This window comes from Pollachius pollachius (assembly GCF_949987615.1).
Source record: "Pollachius pollachius genome assembly, chromosome: 5".
Lineage (NCBI taxonomy): Eukaryota > Metazoa > Chordata > Actinopteri > Gadiformes > Gadidae > Pollachius > Pollachius pollachius.
Genome location: NC_136938.1, coordinates 26,898,166 through 26,921,003, shown reverse-complemented (window position 1 = coordinate 26,921,003; position 22,838 = coordinate 26,898,166). Strand labels below are relative to the sequence as shown.

Here is a 22,838-nt window from a genome sequence, read left to right as displayed (position 1 = left end):
CTCTCTCTCTCTCTCTCTCTCTCTCTCTCTCTCTCTCTCTCTCTCTCTCTCTCTCTCTCTCTCTCTGATTGTGGGCTCCATAGAGCCCCTAGTGGTTGATAATCCACAACACGCCTATAATAAAACGCAGTGATATCTATAACGTCACCTTGTGTGAAGATAAACAGGGGAAGCATTTCCCCTTCCAAAAAAAAATGCATTCACGGCTGGTTTGATCCAGCAAATAAAAGACAAGGCATATAGGCTAGTCGACAGACTCTTAATCCCATACTCACAGTTTAATCAGAATGAAAAGATTTAGGAAGATTAAGGTTGAACAAAATATTGTTCCTTATACTTAACTAAGGGATTATGGCCGTTCTGGCTTCACAGTAGTTTACCTTAATCCTCTTATGAGACTGCTTTGATCTGGGAAAATATCTGGATTGTTCTGGTGATAATCAAGCATGTGATCCTCTTCAAAGTCCTCTTTTCCATCTTCCATCTAGTGTTACTGTTTTTCCATTCCTCTTTATTTTCATCTTTTCCTGCTTAACTTACACATATTTCCTCACATTTTCCTCCTCATCCTAGCTTTTTCAAATTCCTAATTCATATTTTGTCATTTGTTGCTCTACTCTTCTTTGCCATCTATACACCTTCCTCCTCCTCATATTTGACACTTTCACGTTGAATTTCTCAACACCATATCTCTCCTTCCGCCTCCTCTTCCTCCCTCCTTCTCATCTTCCTCCTCATCTTTCATCCTTCACCTTCTTCCTCTCTAACCCCCCCCTACCCATGACTCTTTCTCACATTGAAAGTCAGTGCTTTGTTTTCAGCAGCAAATGTCAAACAAATGTTTGAAAAGATAAATCCTATGTTGCCTGTACTCTATTTCCCAAGGGTATGCATAGTCATTTAAACATCAAAGTTGTAGTGCTTGAATTGAATGATAATTATTGAACCACAGACCACAAAAAACATCTCATTGAATGGTATTATTGTTGACAACGATAATCAAATTATACAAAGTTAAGTAAAAAAAAATATAATAACTGAATAAACAAATTATCAGCTCTTACTTTGTAAACAACTCGACACGTTGTTGTTGTGTTTCCTGCACCATCGCGCCTCCACCACACGCTGCAGCCCTGATCCCTGATGTGCACTGGCTCTTTAAAGGTTGGAGTTTGGAACAAAGTGCCCTCCCTGTCCCTCCATGCGCGCAGCAGCAGATAAGTGCGTCACCTCGGATCTGTTGTTATCGCGACTTAAAGTCTATCGCATGTGCGGCAGTTTCTTCAAATGGGGAGTTTGAGTTCAACTCCTGTATGTCACTTTCTATCTCGCTAATGCCAAACGAAACAAGACGTGCAGGAGGCTGTCGTGGAGACAATGCAACAGCATTGGAACGGAAGGCGCATAGTTGTTGCGTCATTCTGTTTACATGCGTATAAGTTCCTAAAAAATATCGCATTATTTAACAATGGTATGCTGCTCTAAGGGTCAGCCTTTACAAGACGAAATTAAATGGCAAAACAGCTACCCTAATGCTGTCTGTGTGTGCGTGTGCGTGCGTGCTTCTCAGTTGGGTTGTCCGTAACCCAAACCCACGTGGTGCGTGTACGTGTGCTCGTGTGTATATACGTGTATGTGTGTGTGTGTGTGTGCGTGTGTTTGTGTGTGTGAGGGTGCTGATGTGTGTATTTCTGAGACTGGTCGTCCCTGTGAGTTGTCGCACACGTCGCCTTTGTATACATCATTATTCCCCAAAGTAACGGTCGCTCTCCGTCCCCAATGGCCCGCACAGAGCGGAGATGAACGAGGACACCTTTGAGGTCCCTGAGGGGGCAGAGAACCGCTACCTGGTGCAGGAGGAGGAGGAGGTGCAGTACGTCCGGCGGAGGAACTATGTCAGCCCCCTGCTGGTGCTCTCTAATGGCTGGATCAAGCTCATCGGCCTTGCCATGGTCTCCGCGCTCGGCCTGTCCACGTTCCTGATCTGGCCACTGTGGCCAGGTCTGTCCCAGGCGCTGCCCCGCAACCTGGCCCGGGTCACCACCGATGTCGGGGCTTTCGAGGGGAGACGGGTGAGTCTGTTTTAATGTTGTTGATGGGTGAGTCAAAGGGGATGTGTAATACAAATGTAGCACTCGCAAATTTTGTTTTATTCTATTTTTTAAATCGATTTAAGTAGATGCAACCTTTATTTATACGGACAGATCTCTCAAGTACAAGGACTCTTTTGAATGAGGCCCTCTGTACAGAAAATAAAGAACTATGACTATGAATAAAGATATATAAACAGAATCAAAATGAATTCACTAGATCATAAAACACCAGAGTAGTGATTAAAATAATGTGTATCAAAATATTAGGAAAAAACCCTGATATAATGACGCATCGACTGAAACGTGATATATCGTGACGCCATTTTGGAGGGTGAACCATCCAAGCTACGACAGGAAGTGAAACTGTCACGCTCTTCCTCTCCAGGAGGACGGGGCCTACTCCTTCAGGGGCATGGGCTACGCCTCCCCCCCGACGGGCCGGCTGCGCTGGGCCCCCCCGGCCAGGCCGACCCCGGGGAACGGCTTTGGGGACGCCAGCCGCATCCGCGGGGTCTGCCCCCAGCGGGACCCCCGAACCGGCCGGAGGGTGGGCAGCGAGAGCTGCCTGTTCCTCAACGTGTGGACCCCCTCGCTGGAGCCGGACGCCGCTCTGCCCGTGGTGGTCTGGATCCACGGGGGGTACCTGACCTCGCTCAGCGGGGGGGAGCCCGGGTACGCGCCCTCGGCCCGGCTGGCAGCTGAGACGGGGGTGGTCTACGTCAGCTTCAACTACCGGCTGGGTGCCCTGGGGTTCCTGGCCCTGGAGGTGCTGAGGGAGGGCAGCCCCACCAACACCTCAGGTTGGTGCTTACTGCAGGGCTTGGAGACAGGAGGGCAGCTAGGAGACAGGGGATAGGAGACAGGGAGGGCAGCTCAACCAACACTTCAGGTAGGGGCTTACTGCAGGGCTAGGAGACAGGAGGGCAGCTAGGAGACAGGGGATAGGAGACAGGGAGGGCAGCTCAACCAACACCTCAGGTTGGTGCTTACTGCAGGGCTAGGAGGGCTAGGGGATAGGGGGCTAGGAGACAGGGGCTAGGAGACAGGGAGGGCAGCCCAACCAACACCTCAGGTGCTTACTGCAGGGCTAGGAGGGCTAGGGGATAGGGGGCTAGGGAACAGGGGCTAGGAGACAGGGAGGGCAGCCCAACGAACACCTCAGGTGCTTACTGCAGGGCTAGGAAGTTATTTGATTTATTTTTTTCTCTCGGGATGCAAAGAGGTATGTGACTAATGAAATGCTTCCAAATCGTGATTCACTCACTCACCTGGAATCAGTGTTGTATTTATTTTATTTTATGTTCCAGCTTTGGCACACTTTTTCTCTCCCCAGGGAACTATGGCTTCATGGACCAGATCGCAGCCCTCTAGTGGGTTCAGAGGAACATCCACATCTTCGGAGGCGACCCAGGGAAGGTGACCATATTGGGACACAGCTCTGGTATGAACATCAACAACAAATACTTCTCCTAACTTACCCTTGAAAATGCGTCTGTATCATTGTAGTACAAGTTGATTTAACACTGGATCAACTGCAGCACTACAGGAACCTGCTGTAAACTGCCAGGGCAGGTGGTTTTGTGGAATGTCAAAACAGCCAAAAGGTTATGTTCGGTTTAGGTTATAGTTGATACACCACATTTATTTACAGTATCATGAAAACACTGGACGTGATGGTAACTGTCCGTTGTGCCAATGGATGGTATTCACATGTGAGGTTTGCCTTGATGTTGAGAGTGGCGTGGGAGCTTTTTCTCACTCATGGGAAGGATTGAAATTTCGGGACCCATCATCAGTACCTTTTAATCAGGGGGTGTTTCGGCCTATTAACACTATTCACCCTCATCAAAGGTGGCCAGCTACAGGGTGATCAAGCCTGAGCTTGTGTCCCATGCCCAATCAATAGTATTGCCTGGTTGTTTAAATGGCGCATCCCACGGGACCATGCAAGGCAGGGGGGTCCTCTTCCCTGAGTCAGGCCTAGAGCTGACCGCCTAGGTTCTGACCTGGATTCTAAAGTGGAGGGGTGGGGGGGGATTAGTGAGCGGGTCTTGTTGCTGTTCTATGAGCCAGGCAAGGGTCCCTCCACTTCAACCGGATAGATTTTTGCATTCCATCCTCGTTGTTGCGCATCTGCTGCCAGTTCTGTGTAGCGCAGTTTCTTGCGCTCATAGGCATCTTCGGTTGAATTCTCCCATGGTACTGTGAGCTTTATAATGTTGACAGACTTCGGTGAGGGGGACCAGAGTACCATGTTTGGAGTACAATGCAGCCACCAGCTAAGGGTGATGGCTGCAATCGCAGGTGGAAAGATTAGTTGCTGGCCAATATCAAATAGCATCTTCCAATCCCGGGCCTTGGCTAGCTATCCAGCTTCTGGTTTGGGAGGGGCATGGTTGGGCTTTTTCTGTACCTCTTGGATGAATGTTGGTGCTGTGATGGAATTTGATGCTCTCAGGGGAAAGGAGTTGGTGGAATTCCTCTTGCTCTCAAGAGCTGCTGCCAGATTCTTGAGGATCTGGTTGTGCCTCAAGGTGTAGCGTCCTTGTGTCAGGCTGGTCTTACAACCGGTCAAGATGTGTTTGAGAGTCGCTGCAGTTGGGCAGAGGGCACAGGTCTGGTCCTCGCCATACCACTGGTGGAGGTTTTTTGGAGATGGGACCACATCATAGGTAGCTCTGATGATGAAGCTGATGTTGCTTGCCTCCATTTCCCAGAGCTCCCTCTAACTGAGCTTTCTCCTCTCCAGTCCTTCCCACCTCATCCATTGTCCCTGCTTGACAAGAGAGATGGACTTCGCTCTTCTTTTACCCTCCTCCTGATGGCGCACCTCCTCTACCACCATTTTCCTCTCTGAAGTTGAGGCCTTACGCCAAGTTGGCTTGCTTGCTGTAAGGCCAAAGCCTCCTCTTCCCAGCTGGACATGCCCCCCGATGTCGTTGTGCATCAGGGCTGATGTAGCGTGCTGCGCTGCATCGGATGATGTCCATTTCCGTCCAGCTAGCAGGGGTGGCACAGCATTGCTGATGGTCTGTTCTCTGGAGTCCTTCAAAGTCATATGGAGTCTCACTTTAGAGCACTTGTACTCTTCAGTGAGGCTCGTGAAAGGCAGTTCAAGGACCCCGTTGCCGTAGAGGCTGATGTTAGTCAGACAGCGTGGGACCCCGAGCCATTTCTTCAAGTATGAAGTTTTGTTTTGCTCCATCTTCTCCACAGTTGTTATTGGGACCTCGTAGACAGTGAGTGGCCACATTACCCGAGGCAGAAGTCCAAATTGCAGGCACCAGAGCTTGAGCTTCCCTGGCAGTAGGGTCTTGTTGATGTTTTCCAGACTTGCATGATGATGTTTTCCAGGCTTGCATTGTACCATCTGCCCAGGTTTTGAAAGGGTTGCTCAGACACTTTTGGTATTGGGTCGTCACCAATGCAGAACTTCATGTTTTTTTTTACTATTAAGATGCTTTGTGACTTGCTCAGCTTGACTTTCATCCTGGCACACTTGATGTTCTCCTGTACTTTTCCAAGTATCCGCCTGGTGCATGCCAAAGTAGTGGTCATGTCATCCATGTATGCTCCGATAGGTGGAAGGCGGATCCCGTTCTTAGTTCGCTCACCCCCCACCACCCACCTTGACGCCCTGATGATGACCCCCATGGCCATTGTGGAGGCCAGGGGTGAGATTGTACAGCCTGCCATGATGCCTACTTCTAGGCGCTGCCATGATGTTGTAAAGACAGCTGTTATGAAGCACAGCTGCAGGTCTTTGAAGCAGGCTTTCACTAGAGTAGTGATGGATGATGGAACGTGGAAGATGTTGAAGGATTCCCAGAGGAGGTTATGGGGAACTGATCCAAAGGCATTGGCCAGGTCAAGGAAGGTGACATGGAGGTCTCTTTTGTACCCCATCGCAGCTTGGATCTGGTGCCAGATCATACTGGTATGCTCCAAGAAACCAGCGAACCCAGGAATACTGGCCTTCAGCACGGATGTATCGATGTATTTGTTCTTCACAAGGTAGGTGAACAGCCTCTGTGCGATCACGCTGAAAAAGATTTTCCCCTCAACGTTGAGAAGGCAGATTGGTCGGAATTTACTGATGTCTGCTGCGTCCTTCTCCTTGGGAATTAGCACACCTCCAGCCCTTGGCCACACCTTAGGTATCATTCCCTTTGGCCTCACAATCCTCATGAACCTCCAAAGATAGCGAAGAACATCTGGTGTGTTCTTGTAAAGCTTATATGGTACTCCATTCGGCCCAGGGGCTGATCTTGCACGCCATACTGTATCCTCTGCTTCTTTCCATTTTGGAGGGCCAGGCTCCAGGTGGAATTCAGGAGGTTGACTAGGTGGGATGTCATGTGGGATAACTAGCTGTTCGTGCCTTTTCGTGTCAGAGTGGACCTTTTCCAGATGTTCATTCAGTTCCTGCTTTGGAGTTTTCAGGATTCCGCTCTTTTCCTTAACGAAGAGGTCTTTGACACACTTGAAGGTCCTGAAGTTCTCTGATCTTTGCAAAGTTGCCAACCGGCATTTGATGTCCCCCTGGAGTAGCAGGAAACTAAAAAAAAAGTAAAGTCAACAAAAGTGCTGGATTCACTAACATCACATACGTCTAGTAGGTGTTTCTGAATATGTCCATCCCTTTCTAGTGTTTAAACTGAGATATAATAACACATCAATTGCATAGTTTGCATATACATTTTCCGGAGTATACTTTGTCAGAGCTTGTCTTGGGTATAATGGTAGATATAGCATGTGGATTATTTCACTGTGTACATTCGGTGTTAGTAAACAGATTTTTTTTTTTTCAGATTTCTATTCTATGTATGAACTGTATTTATTCCCGAATGTAATCCATAAAAATAGCAAACTGTTATTATTTTGTAATTGTAGAATTTTTCTATTTGTTTTGTAATGTACTGGTGCGATGGAGACTTATGATGATGGTAATTGATGGTTGATAATTGTGTAATAAAGCGTGTGTGTTTTGGACCCCCTGTGTCAGGGGGCACCTCGGTGTGGACTCTGCTGAAGTCGCCCCTGGCTAAGGGTCTGTTCAGCGCTGCGGTGGTCATGAGCGGCTCCACGCTTCAAAACGCGTCGCTGGCGAAGGCCGAGGCAGACAACCTGGTGTTCCTGCAGAAGACGGACTGCACCGACCTGGCCTGCCTCCGACGTCTGTCCGTCACACAGATCCTACAGGTAGGACTCACAGACACACACAACCACAGCAATACTGTTATTGTATTCATTTGTAAAAAAGAAGAAGAAAAGCACAATAATCTTTTTCTTTCACAATTAACTTTCCTGGTATCTTATTCCACTTAAGCCACCTTTCTGTTCAATGTAATTGTTACATACTTGCTAACATTTAACATTGCTTTACACTGCCACACAACAATTTTAATAAACTTCAGAGCCCCACAATTATAAGTAACTTATCTTAAGAAGTTGGATAAAATATATCAGCATAATAAAAGTGTTATAATTTTTTTTTTATTTTTTTTTGTCAATATTCATAAATTGACACATCCTAGTGGACGTCGCCTGTTGAACCAGATTTGAAATTTCCTTTCAAAATGAACCATGGCGTCTACGTTGTACACCGTACGTTTCCACCTTCTGCCGTTCATTGTGTTCACTGCTGTACCTCCGGCAGGCCAGCCCCTACGAGGAGTACCCGTCCTGGGCAGGAGACGGCATGATGGACCTGCCCACCAAAGGGAAGTTCTACGGCCCCCTGGTGGTCGTGGACGGACATGTCCTCCCTGACGCACCGGCGGAGGGAGGAGGATTTTACAACGACGTGCCGATCGTGGTGGGCACGACGGAGCAGGAGGCGGACTTTAGGTGACCGCTCCCTCCTGGTGTGTGTAAGTGTGTGTGTGTGTGTGTGTGTGTGTGTGTGTGTGTGTGTGTGTGTGTGTCTGTGTATTTGTGCCATCTGCTTTAGTGTGAATATGTTTCTTTCTCTCCCCCTTAGCCCCTCTTCTACAAACATCTCTCTCTGGACTTGGGGTGACTACCAGTGGTTTGTTACCGGTGAGAGACTTGATGAGTTGCCTTCCTGTATGCAATGTAATAGGTATGATTATCAATACTAGATAAGAAATTAGGGATTTGTGAGCGAATAACAAACATAAAATATCTATAATACACTTTGTAAAGTGAATTTTTACTGCTTTTCAATCTATGAAATATTGGAGAAAAGCAAAGTGTATTGTTTATAAAGAGATCCTGTACTTCTAGAAAAGGTAATTATAGAAAAATCCTGTACTTCTAATAAAAGATGTGTCCAGATTTAGTCATATTTTTTATAATCCACAAGATTCAAGTTGTAGCTATTTCCAGTTCTGACCACGGTTTCTCTGCCGTCTCGGTCCTGCTCTGAATCTCTCAGACAAACTGAAACCCTTCGGTGAGGACCTTCCCAAAGACGCTCTGGACCTTTACCCCAGCTCAGCGCCCTGTCCCACCCTGGACCGCTGTCCCGAGTGGGCCTACACCACCATGGTGTCGGACATGAGGGTGACCTGCCCCAGCAACGAGGAGGCCTCCAGGGCAGCAGGTGAGCCTGGGACACCCACTATTATACTTATTATACTCATGAAGAGTCATGGAGTAAAACCTACATCAGTCTTATCGGCCATGCACATTTGCATATCCACATTTCCACAATTCCCTTTTATAATTCACTGTGAATTAAAGTTGAAATGCAATACTTCAGTTCCTATTGCTGTGTCTCGTGTTATTTATTTGCACTTTTTATATTTATTCCAAACATGGAATAGATAAGGTTTTAAGGCCTTTTCATAAGTAGGAAAGCCTAGTTGTTATCAGCAACCCTTGAGGCGGTCGTCGTAGCAGAGGGCTTTGTGAACCGACTCTCCTTGTGTTGCGTTGTCACAGCGGCCCTGAGCAGTCCCGTGTATCGCTACGTGGTGACGCACACGCCGTCCAGCGCGGTGAACACCTCGGGCCAGGACCTGGTGCCCTACCCCAGCCGCTTCTCCTTCCACACGCTGGACGCCCTGGCCTTCTTCGACGGCCTGGGGGCCATCCTGGAGGAGCCCCTCTCCCCCAATGACACAGACTTCCAGCTCCTCTTCAGACACCACCTCGTCCACTTTGCCAAAATGGGTAGGATTGCTGCGTTATAATAATGAAAATGATGCATGGGATTCAAAGGTTCCCACGGACACTGTATGTACGGATCAGAACCGAGGAATGTATGCTGTATGGCGGCTGTGCATTGGACCAACGTGGCTTAGCTCAGAAGGTAGAGCGTGCTGATTTGTAACTGCAAGGTTGTTAGTTCGATCCCCGGCTCCTCCTAGCTGAGTGCCGAGGTGTCCCTGATCAAGACACCTCACCCCGACTGCCTTTGATGCATTGCATGGTGGACTCCGCCGTCGGGTTCTGAATGTGTGTATAAACCTTTGTAAGTTGCTTTGGATAAAAGCGTCTGCTAAATGTCAATGTCAAGTGTAAATGAATGGTATACTGCATACTTTAATTGTATTGTTTCGTGTTTTCCATTTTTAAAAAGTACCAGCCGACGACTAAACATGGTTTGCTTTCTTCCTTCTCCACCGACTTCCAGGGAAGATGGTGGACGAGTGGCCAGAGTTCCCATCAGCCACTGCTCTCCTGTCCAACCGGCTGAAGGTGGTCCAGAGCTACTCTGATGTCCGCTGCCGCCTGTGGCAGGACAATGGCTTCGATGCCTACGCCTGGGTCAACTGACCAGATGAACACCCAGGGCTGTGGGTCAACCCTTTGGAAACGCCAAATTTGATCCACCGCTGAGCTTACCTAAGGCCTTGCCACTTTGTCTAATGACTCTGAACTACTATTCTTTAACCAAACTAACAGCTGCTAACACCTTGTTTGCACTGAGTGGGTCAAAAGGAGTGTCCTCACTTCCTGTTGACGTCAAACGAAGAGCAGATTCGGTGGTGTACTCTATACTACTAACAATATGGTATTGAAACTTTCTAGTTCAATCCCCAGCTACCGCTAGCTGAGTGTTGTGGTGTCAATTGGCTGTCTGCTAAATGCACTAAATGTAAATGCATGGAGGACATAAAACTCAAACAGAAGCCATTAAACGTGTACCAGAACTACGACCCAGCAGCAAGGATGAATGTATAGAATGCCGTTCATTATCGGGAAAATAAGGCCAGACAGGCCCTGAAGGGGCCTAAGGGGCCTGTCATTTTGGCATTTTTGCCAAAATGAAATACTAACTTTACACGGTGTGTCTTTTTACAATTTATTTGTTGCTTACCAGCATTCATAGTGTTGACCAGCAGAGAAATAGTCCGCTAAAGACGTTGACGTCACTTAGCAACCGAGTACGCTGGGGTTGATAAGTTACCGGACTACTTGCGGAGTGATACGAAAGAAACGCAAAAAAATCCACTTTCCTTGACGGTGGTCATTATACGCTTAGCAACGGTCAATTATCGAAAGATAATTCACCGCCGGAAGTCGGAAAGGCCCCTGCAAGTGAACGGAGCGTTCCACAGCATTGAGAAGCAGTGTAATAAGTAAGGGATAATGAATAGAACGCCGTTCATTATCGGTAAAATAAGCCCCGACAGGCCCTGAAGGGGATTATTTTCGATAATGACCGGAGACGTTCTATTCATTATCCCGCTTATTACACGGCTACTTGCCAAAACGAAATACTAACTTCACAAGGTGTGTCTTTTTACAAGTTATTTGTTGCTTACCAGCATTCTTAGTGTTGATCAGCAGAGAAATAATCCGCTAAAAACGTTGACGTCGCTTAGCAACCAAGTACGCTGGGGTTGACAAGTTACCGGACTACCTACGGAGTGATATGCAAGACGGCAAAAAAAGCACTTTCCTTGACAGCGGTCATTATATGCTTAGCAATGGTGAATTATCAAAATATAATAATTCATAATAATCCACCACCGGAAGTTGTGAAGGCCCATGCAAGTGAACGGAGCGTTCCACAGCATTGAGAAGAGCCGTGTAATAACTAGAATTCAGAGTGAATTAAAAGTTTAAATGAAATCCAATCTCTGTGTTTCATGTTATTTATTTGTATTTGTAACAATTATTTACACCATGAGCTAGATAAGATTCAGGCCTTTTCAAGAGTAGGCCAGTCTAGTTGTTCACCTTAGGCTACATGTGTGCGTTTCCTCTCTGTAGTTCTTGTCCACCAGATGTCCCCAGATCAGAATCAAAACGTCCAATGGAATGCGTTAATGAAATTTTCTGTGTTTTAGGTTATTTCCATGTATTCTGAGCGATTATTTGCAATATAAAATAAAAAGGAGGATATATTCATGAATAGCCTGCTCAGTCGGAGGCAGGGACCAAAACAGCTAATGGAATTGTATTATTGTTGACAAAGACAATCAAATTATACAAAGTTAATTTAACAAATGATAATAAAAAAATCATAAACAAAGGGTCATCTCTGACTTTGCAAACAACTGCCCAATACAACCATTTAATAGCAACACGTTATTGGTGTGTTTTCTGCACCATCGCACCGCCTCCAACACACGCTGCAGCCCTGAGCGTTTATGTGCACTGGCTCTTTAAAGGTTTGAGTTAGGAACAAAGTGCCCTCCCAGTCCTTCCCTGCGCGAACGCGTAACGCAGCAGGAGATAAGTGCGTCACTTTGAGTCTCGTTGTTATCACGACTTAAAGTCAATCGCATGTGCGGCAGTTTCTTGAAATGGTGAGTTTGAGTTCAACTTCTGACACAAAGTGAGAATATGTCACTTTCTATCTTGCTGATGCCAAACGAAACAAGACGTGCAGGAAGCTGTCGTGGAGACAATGCAACAGCATTGGAACGGAAGGCGCTCAGTGGTTCCGTTATTCTGTTTACATGCGTATTAGTTCCTAAAAAATATCGCGTTATTTAACAATTACATGCCTTTACAAGACGAAATGAAACGGCAAAACATGTACCCTAATGCTGTGTGTGTGTGTGTGTGTGTGTGTGTGTGTGTGTGTGTGTGTGTGTGTGTGTGCGCGTGCGTTGACGATGTGGGGGGGAGAGAATTAGAATTTTTTTTCATTCCCCTCTGCCTTGGGCCCCCAAAAGCCTGTCCACCTTACACCCGGAGTTCGTCGGCCCTGCGTGTACATGTGCTCGTGTATATATGTGTGTGTATGTGTCTCTGTCTGTGTTTGTGTGTGTGTCTCTGTCTGTGAGGGTGCGGGTGTGTGCGTGCGCGTTCTATTGTGTGTGTATTTCTCAGACTGGTCGTCCCTGTGAGTTGTCGCGCACGTCGCCTTTGTATACATCATTATTCCCCAAAGTAACGGTCGCTCTCCGTCCCCAATGGCCCGCACAGAGCGGAGATGAACGAGGACACCTTTGAGATCCCTGAGGGGGCAGAGTACCGCTACCTGGTGCAGGAGGAGGAGGAGGTGCAGTACGTCCGGCGGAGGAACTATGTCAGCCCCCTGCTGGTGCTCTCGAAGGGATGCATCACGCTCATCGGCCTGGCCGTGCTCTCCATGCTCGGCCTGGCTGCGTACCTTGCCTATGTGTCCCAGACGCTGCCCCGCGGCCTGGCCCGGGTCACCACCGATGTCGGGGTTTTCGAGGGGAGACACGTGAGTCTGTTTTCATGTTGTTGATTGGTGAGTCAAAGGGGATGTGTAATACTAATGTAGCACTCGCTAACTCGTCCTTGTGTACAGACAATGAAAAACGATGACTATAAATAACTATATATAAACAAATAAATGATAAATAAACAACAAATAAAAGAGAATACAAATTAATTTACTACATCATAAAACACTGGAGTATTCATTAAAACAATGTGATTCAAAATATTATGAAAAAACCCTGATATAATAACGCATCGACTGAAACATGATATATCGTGACGCCATTTTGGAGGGTGGACCATCCAAGCTACGACAGGAAGTGAAACTGTCACGCTCTTCCTCTCCAGGAGGACGGGGCCTACTCCTTCAGGGGCATGGGCTACGCCTCCCCCCCGACGGGCCGGCTGCGCTGGGCCCCCCCGGCCAGGCCGACCCCGGGGAACGGCTTTGGGGACGCCAGCCGCAGCCGCGGCGTCTGCCCCCAGCGGGACCCCCGGACCGGCCGGAGGGTGGGCAGCGAGAGCTGCCTGTTCCTCAACGTGTGGACCCCCTCGCTGGAGCCGGACGCCGCTCTGCCCGTGGTGGTCTGGATCCACGGGGGGTACCTGACCTCGCTCAGCGGGGGGGAGCCCGGGTACGCGCCCTCGGCCCGGCTGGCAGCTGAGACGGGGGTGGTCTACGTCAGCTTCAACTACCGGCTGGGTGCCCTGGGGTTCCTGGCCCTGGAGGTGCTGAGGGAGGGCAGCCCCACCAACACCTCAGGTTGGTGCTTACTGCAGGGCTAGGAGACAGGAGGGCAGCTAGGAGACAGGGGATAGGAGACAGGGAGGGCAGCCCCACCAACACCTCAGGTTGGTGCTTACTGCAGGGCTAGGAGACAGGAGGGCAGCTAGGAGACAGGGGATAGGAGACAGGGAGGGCAGCTCAACCAACACTTCAGGTAGGGGCTTACTGCAGGGCTAGGAGACAGGAGGGCAGCTATTAGACAGGGGATAGGAGACAGGGAGGGCAGCTCAACCAACACTTCAGGTAGGGGCTTACTGCAGGGCTAGGAGGGCTAGGGGATAGGGGGCTAGGAGACAGGGAGGGCATCCCAACCAACACCTCAAGTGCTTAATGTAGGGCTAGAAACTTTTTTGTTTTATTTGATTACATTTTTGCTCTCGGGATACAAAGAGATATGTGACTAATGAAATGCTTCCAAATCAACCCTAGCCTTAAAGGAGACATATAATGGTGTTTTCCCAACAAGTAAACATAGTATATGAGTGAGCTGTTTCTGGTGTCTGTAGCTTTAATGCAAATGAGCTGCTGCCCATTGACCAATGAGCTGTCAGACTGAACCACAGCATGGAGGAGAAGGGATTGTTGCTGTTTGCAGACTCCTGGAGCTCTATATCTATATAATATAATATAACATAATAACAATATTATTATATAATACATAGGTATTTATGTAATATTATAGATAATATCACAGCCAAAAGCTTATGTTCGCCTCAGATGATATTATGAATCATAAAGACTGCGTCTGGCGTCTCAGTCTGGTACTTACATAACAAGTAAAGACTCGTAGTGGGGGATATCTCGGCCATGGTTGAGAAGGGGGGATCGGGGGAAAGGAACTTTGGCCTTGACTCTCTGAAGTCCATATTGAACCGCGACATGGAGGAGAAAGGGATTGTACTCCGGGCTGCTGCCGAGCTCCCCCTGCCGGAGCTGTTCAGCTCCCGAAGTACACCCGCCAGACCTGAGCTCAGCTCCGGGAGTACAATCCCTTTCTCCTCCATGTCTCGTCCTCCGGACTGCCGCTGAAGCTTCGGCGACAGTCCGCCGGCAGCTCCGGCGGGTGTACTCCGGGATCTGAACACGGCAGTCCGGCACCTCCGGCGGAAAAAGGGATTGTACTCCCGGAACTGAGCTGCCGGGCTGCCGCCGAGCTCAACCCCGCCGGAGCTGCTCGTCCGCTGGTCCACAAAATCTTAGCTATGCTCTGATTGGAGGGGAGTGGGGAAGTGGGAGGTAATATTCAAGTGTGCCCCCTTCCTACGTAGGAGGGGGCGCCGAAACTGACTCACTCGTTTGGAAACTGTAAGCGGGGTACTCACAGAAATGCATACCTCACTCAAGAAATCATGGACAGACTTTTTTCAAAGTTTGCATGCGTGTGGGAGCACCAGGGACCCAAAGCAACACCCCAAATCCCAGGAAAAGTGTTGTTTTCATAATATGTCCACTTCAACCATGTGATTCACTCACCCACGTGGAACCAGTGTTGTACTTACTACGTCATGCAGTGGTGGTTATGTTCCAGCTTTGGCACACTTTTCCTCTCCCCAGGGAACTATGGCTTCATGGACCAGATCGCAGCCCTCCAGTGGGTTCAGAGGAACATCCACGCCTTCGGAGGCGACGCAGGGAAGGTGACCATATTGGGACACAGCTCTGGTATGAACATCAACAGTAAATACTTCTCCTAACTTACCCTGGGAAATGTTTCTATCATTGTAGTACAAATTGATCCAACACTTGATCAACTGCAGCACTACAGGAACCTGCTGTAAACTGCCAGGGCAGTTGGTTTTGTGGAATGTCAAAATGACCATAAAAGGTTTTCGTTGGTTTAGGTTAAAGTTGATACACTACATTTATTTGTATTGAAGTAAAGTAAGCAAAAGTACTGGATTCAGTAACATCACAATCATCTAGAAGGTGTTTCTGAATATGTCCATCCCGTTCTAGTGTTTCTGCTGAGATATAATAACATATCAATTGTATTGTTTGCATAGACATTTTCCAGAGTATACTTTGTCAGAGCTTGTCTTGGGTATAATAGTAGATGTAGCATGTGGAATATTTCACTGTGTTATATACGTTTGGTGTTAGCAAACAGAAATAATATATTTGCAGATTTCTACTCTATTCTGTGTATGAACTGCATTTGTTCCCGATTGTAATCCATAAAAGTACAAACTGTTATGATTTTGTAATTGTAGTACTTTTCTATTTGTTTTGTAATGTACTGGTGCGATGGAGACTTATGATGATGGTAATTGATTGTTGATAATTGTGTAATAAAGCGTGTGTGTTTTGGACCCCCTGTGTCAGGGGGCACCTCGGTGTGGACTCTGCTGAAGTCGCCCCTGGCTAAGGGTCTGTTCAGCGCCGCGGTGGTCATGAGCGGCTCCACGCTTCAAAACGCGTCGCTGGCGAAGGCCGAGGCAGACAACCTGGTGTTCCTGCAGAAGACGGACTGCACCGACCTGGCCTGCCTCCGACGTCTGTCCGTCACACAGATCCTACAGGCAGGACTCACAGACACACACAACCACAGTCAGTGTTGGGAAAGTTCACTTTCTACATGAACTAGTTCGAAGTTCAGTTCACAAATTTTAGAAGGAACTAGTTCAGTTCATAGTTCATAATACAAAATTGCGAGCTATTATTTTTCTGAATTATTGCCACAGCCCATATAGAACCACAGACAGCAATTATCATCTTCATATCCGATTTTGAATCCTTATCCAACCAAGGTTACATAAGCATTGAGGGGACAGCCTTTCCCCATTGTTGCTTTAACGCTTTGAAGCTGTCCATTCAGTCCACACTAGTGGCAGTTGCAGCTTTCACCCCTACATTATATTCTCGAAAAACATGAGGAAAAACTTGCTGCTTGAATGGTCTTTTTTAATGAGGAATTATTATAAGAAAAACAGGAGAGTAGAAAGTAGTGAATTATTTCAGTATTATTGAACTGTAATTTATTTGAGTAATTCCAAATTTTGGTTGTGATGATGTCTGAAATAACCCATTGCATCCATTGACAACTACATTTTACAAGTGTGTTACGAGTGGCGGTGCGTGCACTTATTTAACATGCCCGGTATGAAAGGTTTCATTAGATATTCTATGAAACTTAAAACTGGACCATTTATTCGTTAGAGTTGGATTTGAACTCAATGCAGCACCGCTATTGGAGTGGATTGGACGAACATTGGAACAAAATTAATAGTTTGGAGTGCCGCGGCAGAACGAATCAAGGAATGGGCGCAGTTAACTTCATATCGGCACAAAGGCAATACACTGCGCTTTACAAAGGAGAAAGGCGAGAATATAGCCTAGACCCACTGCTTTCCACACAAATTCTCTAAGGGGAGCAATACAAATAAACCAACAGTTTTCGCCCATAGAAGGCAATTTAACTAACATTTTTGTTCATTGAACTATTGTTCAATAAACGCGTTCAGGCACAATACCGGCGTTTACGTTGTACACCGTACGGTTCCACCTTCTGCCGTTCATTGTGTTCACTGCTGTACCTCCGGCAGGCCAGCCCCTACGAGGAGTACCCGTCCTGGGCAGGAGACGGCATGATGGACCTGCCCACCAAAGGGAAGTTCTACGGCCCCCTGGTGGTCGTGGACGGACATGTCCTCCCTGACGCACCGGCGGAGGGAGGAGGATTTTACAACGACGTGCCGATCGTGGTGGGCACGACGGAGCAGGAGGCGGACTTTAGGTGACCGCTCCCTCCTGGTGTGTGTGTGTGTGTGTGTGTGTGTGTGTGTGTGTGTGTGTGTGTGTGTGTGTGTGTGTGTGTCTGTGTATTTGTGCCATCTGCTTTAGTGTGAATATGTTTCTTTCTCTCCCCCTTAGCCCCTCTTCTACAAACATCTCTCTCTGGTCTTGGGGTGACTACCAGTGGTTTGTTACCGGTGAGAGACTTGATGAGTTGCCTTACTGTATGCAATGTAATAGGTATGATTATCAATGCTAGATAAGAAATTAGGGATTTGTGAGCGAATAACAAACATATAATATCTATAATACACTTTGTAAAGTGAATGTTTTCTGCTTTTCAATCTATGAAACATTGGAGAAAAGCAAAGTGTATTGTTTATAAAGAGATTCTGTACTTCTAGAAGAGGTAATTCTAGAAAAATCCTGTACTTCTAGAAAACGATGTGTCCAGATTTAGTCATATTTTTTATAATCCCCAAGATTCAAGTTGTAGCTATTTCCAGTTCTGACCACGGTTTCTCTGCCGTCTCGGTCCTGCTCTGAATCTCTCAGACAAACTGAAACCCTTCGGTGAGGACCTTCCCAAAGACGCTCTGGACCTTTACCCCAGCTCAGCGCCCTGTCCCACCCTGGACCGCTGTCCCGAGCGGGCCTACACCACCATGGTGTCGGACATGAGGGTGACCTGCCCCAGCAACGAGGAGGCCTCCAGGGCAGCAGGTGAGCCTGGGACACCCACTATTATACTTATTATACTCATGGAGAGTCATGGAGTAAAACCTACATCAGTCTTATCGGCCATGCACATTTGCATATCCACATTTCCACAATTCCCTTTTATAATTCACTGTGAATTAAAGTTGAAATGCAATACTTCAGTTCCTATTGCTGTGTCTCGTGTTATTTATTTGCACTTTTTATATTTATTCCAAATATGGATTAGATAAGGTTTAGGCCTTTTCATAAGTAGGAAAGCCTAGTTGTTATCAGCAACCCTTGAGGCGGTCGTCGTAGCAGAGGGCTTTGTGAACCGACTCTCCTTGTGTTGTGTTGTCACAGCGGCCCTGAGCAGTCCCGTGTATCGCTACGTGGTGACGCACACGCCGTCCAGCGCGGTGAACACCTCGGGCCAGGACCTGGTGCCCTACCCCAGCCGCTTCTCCTTCCACATGCTGGACGCCCTGGCCTTCTTCGACGGCCTGGGGGCCATCCTGGAGGAGCCCCTCTCCCCCAATGACACAGACTTCCAGCTCCTCTTCAGACACCACCTCGTCCACTTTGCCAAAACGGGTAGGATTGCTGCGTTATAATAATGAAAATGATGCATGGGATTCAATGCACCTTTAAAGGTCTCCACGGACGCTGTATGTACAGATCAGAACCGAGGAATGTATGCTGTATGGCGGCTGTGCATTGGACCAACGTGGCTGAGCTCAGAAGGTAGAGTGGGGTGATTTGTAACTGCAAGGTTGTTAGTTCGATCCCTGGCTCCTCCTAGCTGAGTGCCGAGGTGTCCCTGATCAAGACACCTCACCCTGACTGCCTTGGATGCATTGCATGGTGGACTCCGCCGTCGGGTTCTGAATGTGTGTATAAACCTTTGTAAGTTGCTTTGGATAAAAGCGTCTGCTAAATGTCAATGTCAAGTGTAAATGAATGGTATACTGCATACTTTAATTGTATTGTTTCGTGTTTTCCATTTTTAAAAAGTACCAGCCGACGACTAAACATGGTTTGCTTTCTTCCTTCTCCACCGACTTCCAGGGAAGATGGTGGACGAGTGGCCAGAGTTCCCATCAGCCACTGCTCTCCTGTCCAACCGGCTGAAGGTGGTCCAGAGCTACTCTGATGTCCGCTGCCGCCTGTGGCAGGACAATGGCTTCGATGCCTACGCCTGGGTCAACTGACCAGATGAACACCCAGGGCTGTGGGTCAACCCTGTGGAAACGCCAAATTTTATCCACCGCTGAGCTCACCTAAGGCCTTGCCACTTTGTCTACTGACTAAAAACCACTAATCTTTAACCAAACTAACAGTAACCTTGTTTACACTGAGCTGCTGGGACTGTCCCCACTTCCTGTTGACGTCAGACGAAGAGCAGATTCGGTGGTGTACTCTATACTAATAACAATATGGTATGGTCGGCTTAGCTCAGGAGGAAGAGAGGGTCGTCTTGAAACCAGAAGGTTTCTAGTTCGATCCCCAGCTACCGCTAGCTGGGGATCGAACGTGGTGTTCCTGGGCCGTCGGCTAAATGCACTAAATGTAAATGCATGGAGGCCATAGAAACTCAACCAGAAGCCATTAGAAGTGTGCCAGAGCTACGACCCAGCAGCATCAGACAGTGTCCCTGCCTGCCATTACGCTGCCTTCCGCCGTCTTTAACCTCCTCCTTGAGGCTCACATGGCACACCTTGCACAGTCGTCATATTGCCAAGACGCACGTTTGTTTCAACAAATGTTCTTGTCCCGTTGTCGTCCAAATGTCTTCTTCTGTTTTGGATGCGACGAGGAGCAGGAAAGGGAGGTTTTATCAGGTTTATTGTGTGTGTGTGTGTGTGTGTGTGTGTGTGTTTGTAGTTTTCATGGGGAGATGGGGATGCAGAGACACTGAAGGTGTTGGTAAAGCATGTCTAGCCCTACAGTACATGAATCCATACTGATCCCAGTCATCTGGTGAACATTGAAGATTTAGCCAGAACTTGACCTCCACTGAAGCAAGACTGAAATGAGACCATCGCAAAGATAACAACTTCTATCAAACTATTCCAGTCAGGTCTGGCTGTATAGGAAATTTAACAAAGAAACCAGCCAGAAGAGAAAAAAAACGCCAGGTATATAAGATAAATAACATTAACTTTTTCTTTTTTATATTGAAATATATCAGTTTGTCTCTGGCTATATTTGATTGGACAGACCTACATCGGCCAATCAGATACAGTTGGAGACATTGGATTACAGATGGACAGAGAAGACCATGAATGCCAGTGTACACAGATGTATTAGATTACCCACTAAATCCATACAATCATGCAGCTATACTCCCAAACCTACTGTTACCGTATTAATTACAGTACTACTCTTTTTTTAGGAAGTTTGAGTAGGGAAATTGCAAGACTGGCAACATAAAACTAAGCATGTTACCTTGAAATATTGTTTGTAAATTACTCTTTTTTTTTTGGTGTGTGTGTGTGTGTGGGGGGGGTGTAATGGCTACATTTTATCAAGCATTGTTTTTATATATACTATGTAAGCGTATACAGGTCACAGGTCACATCGATCTTATCTGCCCTGCACATTTGCAAATCCACGTTTCCACAATTATCTTTTTATAATTCCCAGTGAATTAAAAGTTTAAATTAAGTAAATTGTCTGTGTTTCATGTTATTTATTTGTATTTTTATTAATTATTTACACCATGGAATAGATAAGATTCAGTCCTTTTCATAAGTAGGCCAGCCTAGTTGTTCACCTATAAATGTGTGCGTATCCTCTCTATAGTTCTGTACTTGTCCACCAGATGTCACCAGGATCCAGATGTCATCAGAATCCAAACGTCCAATGAAATGCGTTAATGACATTTTCTGTGTTTATGTTATTTCCATGTTTTCTGAACGATTATTTTTCAATATAAAATATAAAGGAGGCTATATTCATGAATAGGTTTCAATGGATATATAAATATGTGTGCGTATGTAAATATATATGTAGGTCTATTTTTGCAGACACCCCCCAAGTGTCGCCAAATCCCCGTTTTCCTGATTGCGCTGAGACTTATGGGGCAACGGGGACAGATCGGCTGCTCGGTGCCACGCCGCCGCGCCTGCTCAGTCGGAGGCCGGGACCCCGGACCAGCAGCCAATCGCGTGACCCTGGACCAGCAGCCAATCCCGTGGCCCAGAGCCTGAGTTGCGTGTTCGCTCACCACAACGGGATGATGCTCGGAGGAGAGCGGCTATTGTTGTCAACTCGGCGGAAAGGTGACAGCGCGGCTGGATCCCGAATTACACGAGCGACAAAAGGATGCCTGCAGCAGATTGTCAGCGTTGTGTCTGCACTGACAGCGCAGAGAGATAACCCACCAACGCGGTAATGCATATTTTCTATTATTCTATATTCTACTCGCTGTTTTTCCTCATACAGCTTATGTACTCTCCTTGTTTATCATAAGTGATGTGAGTCAATGTCCGCGGTCTCCATTACCCTATGGATTTGCCTATGGATGTTTTTCCAGATATGGGTCATTATCGCTGGTAATTATATCGACTTCGGGTTCGATGTAATCGTCCCTCGCTCCACGAATAATGATGAATAAGACCAAAATCGCATCCCTGTTCAACGTGAGCATCATCTGTCCTCATTATAAGCCTCATTCAACGGAATGCGTCCTGGATTCTCAGTAATAAAGTATAGTCTGATCAAGTACGCTATTGATTTGCGCGTTATTGGTAATAGCGTTCATCGGTTCGGTGGAGTCTGGGTATCCAGAAGCAAACAGCTGATCTGCAGCTGCATTCCAAAACAAAGTGACGTGTGTGTGTGTGTGTGTGTGTGTGTGTGTGTGTGTGTGTGTGTGTGTGTGTGGGTGCTTGCGTGTGTATGCTTGTCTGCGTGCGTGCGTGCGTGCATCCATGTGTGCGTGTGTGTGTGTTTTTGTGACCTCATCACCAGTGCATTTGAATGAACATTTTATGTCCGGAGAGTGTTAAATATAAACCTATAGTGGTCGTTGGCCTAACGTATTAAAACAAGGCTTTTTGAACACACTGTACTCAACCTCTGAACACAATTGTCCGAGTGAGTAGGAATGAGGCTCATTGAAACAACTGTCCATGTTTCTGTAGCCTCCCTCAACCCTTAAATAGTGACTGCTGGATGGCTGGCTGCAGCGTCCCTCTAATCGTTCAGGGGAACTGGGACCGGGCCAGTCTACCACAAACTCTGTGGTCCAGTGTGCTGCTGCTGCTGACCACATGCAGGCCCCGGCCATATGGCTCTGATGATGGGTTTAAAGTATCATTACTATGTTGGAAGCAGCTTTGGCATTTTTCACTCCCAAACTCTCCGTTCTGTTTGACAAAGTTCAAGACTGTGAGTTCAGCCAATCACCAGCAGGGTAAATGTTTAGCGACTCTACCTCATGTAGGACCTAGTGCAGGACTGATCTTCAGGGAGATCCAGGGATCTCTCCATGAAGCCACACAGCCATAGCATGGGAACATTTACATTGAGGGCATTTAGCAGGCACTTTTATCCAAAGCGACTTACAGTAAGTACATTTGTCAGAAGAAGGAGAAACAACAATATATCGCTGTCGGTACACTGTTAATAGTCGCTGTTAATAGTGCAAACAAGTGCCAAGCACTAACAATTGCTAGGTTAACCCATTCCCCGTAGACAACGGAGATAGCTAGGATGAGATATCTTTAAGTGCAAGGTCGTACAACATACAATAAGTGTGTGCATTAAGTGCCAGGACGTCCAAACCTACAATAATTGCGTAGGAGGGGTGTGAAGGGGAGTACAGGACGGATCTTTGAGCTCATGTTTAATTTGCTCTTGTTCTGGTGTCTGCCACCTGGCCTGAATCAGGCCAATCCCAAGCG

General features: G+C 47.1%; 2 protein-coding genes across 3 annotated transcripts; both read left to right on the top strand.

Annotated features, from left to right (window-relative positions):
- The first annotated feature begins 1,196 nt into the window (after positions 1 to 1,196).
- On the top strand, positions 1,197 to 11,029 carry LOC307075864 (para-nitrobenzyl esterase-like). Its single transcript, XM_079736583.1, is given in 11 exon segments — positions 1,197 to 1,221; positions 1,793 to 2,072; positions 2,479 to 2,893; positions 3,427 to 3,461; positions 3,465 to 3,534; positions 7,099 to 7,295; positions 7,753 to 7,943; positions 8,077 to 8,135; positions 8,494 to 8,661; positions 9,003 to 9,233; positions 9,697 to 11,029. Coding segments are annotated over 11 exon segments (1,809 nt in total). The 5' UTR covers positions 1,197 to 1,201; the 3' UTR covers positions 9,840 to 11,029.
- A 693-nt stretch (positions 11,030 to 11,722) lies between these two features.
- Positions 11,723 to 20,589, top strand: LOC307075560 (para-nitrobenzyl esterase). 2 transcript variants are annotated; one of them, XM_079736190.1, is made up of 11 exons: positions 11,723 to 11,821; positions 12,447 to 12,711; positions 13,059 to 13,473; positions 15,052 to 15,159; positions 15,820 to 16,016; positions 17,040 to 17,230; positions 17,368 to 17,426; positions 17,785 to 17,952; positions 18,292 to 18,522; positions 18,607 to 18,672; positions 18,997 to 20,589. In XM_079736190.1, exons 2-11 carry the CDS (start codon positions 12,454 to 12,456, stop codon positions 19,137 to 19,139), a joined length of 1,836 nt encoding a protein of 611 aa, XP_079592316.1. In that variant the 5' UTR covers positions 11,723 to 11,821; positions 12,447 to 12,453; the 3' UTR covers positions 19,140 to 20,589. The 2 variants fall into 2 exon arrangements, with proteins under 2 accessions (XP_079592316.1, XP_079592317.1); XM_079736191.1 differs by lacking the exon at positions 18,607 to 18,672.
- Positions 20,590 to 22,838: the final 2,249 nt, after the last annotated feature.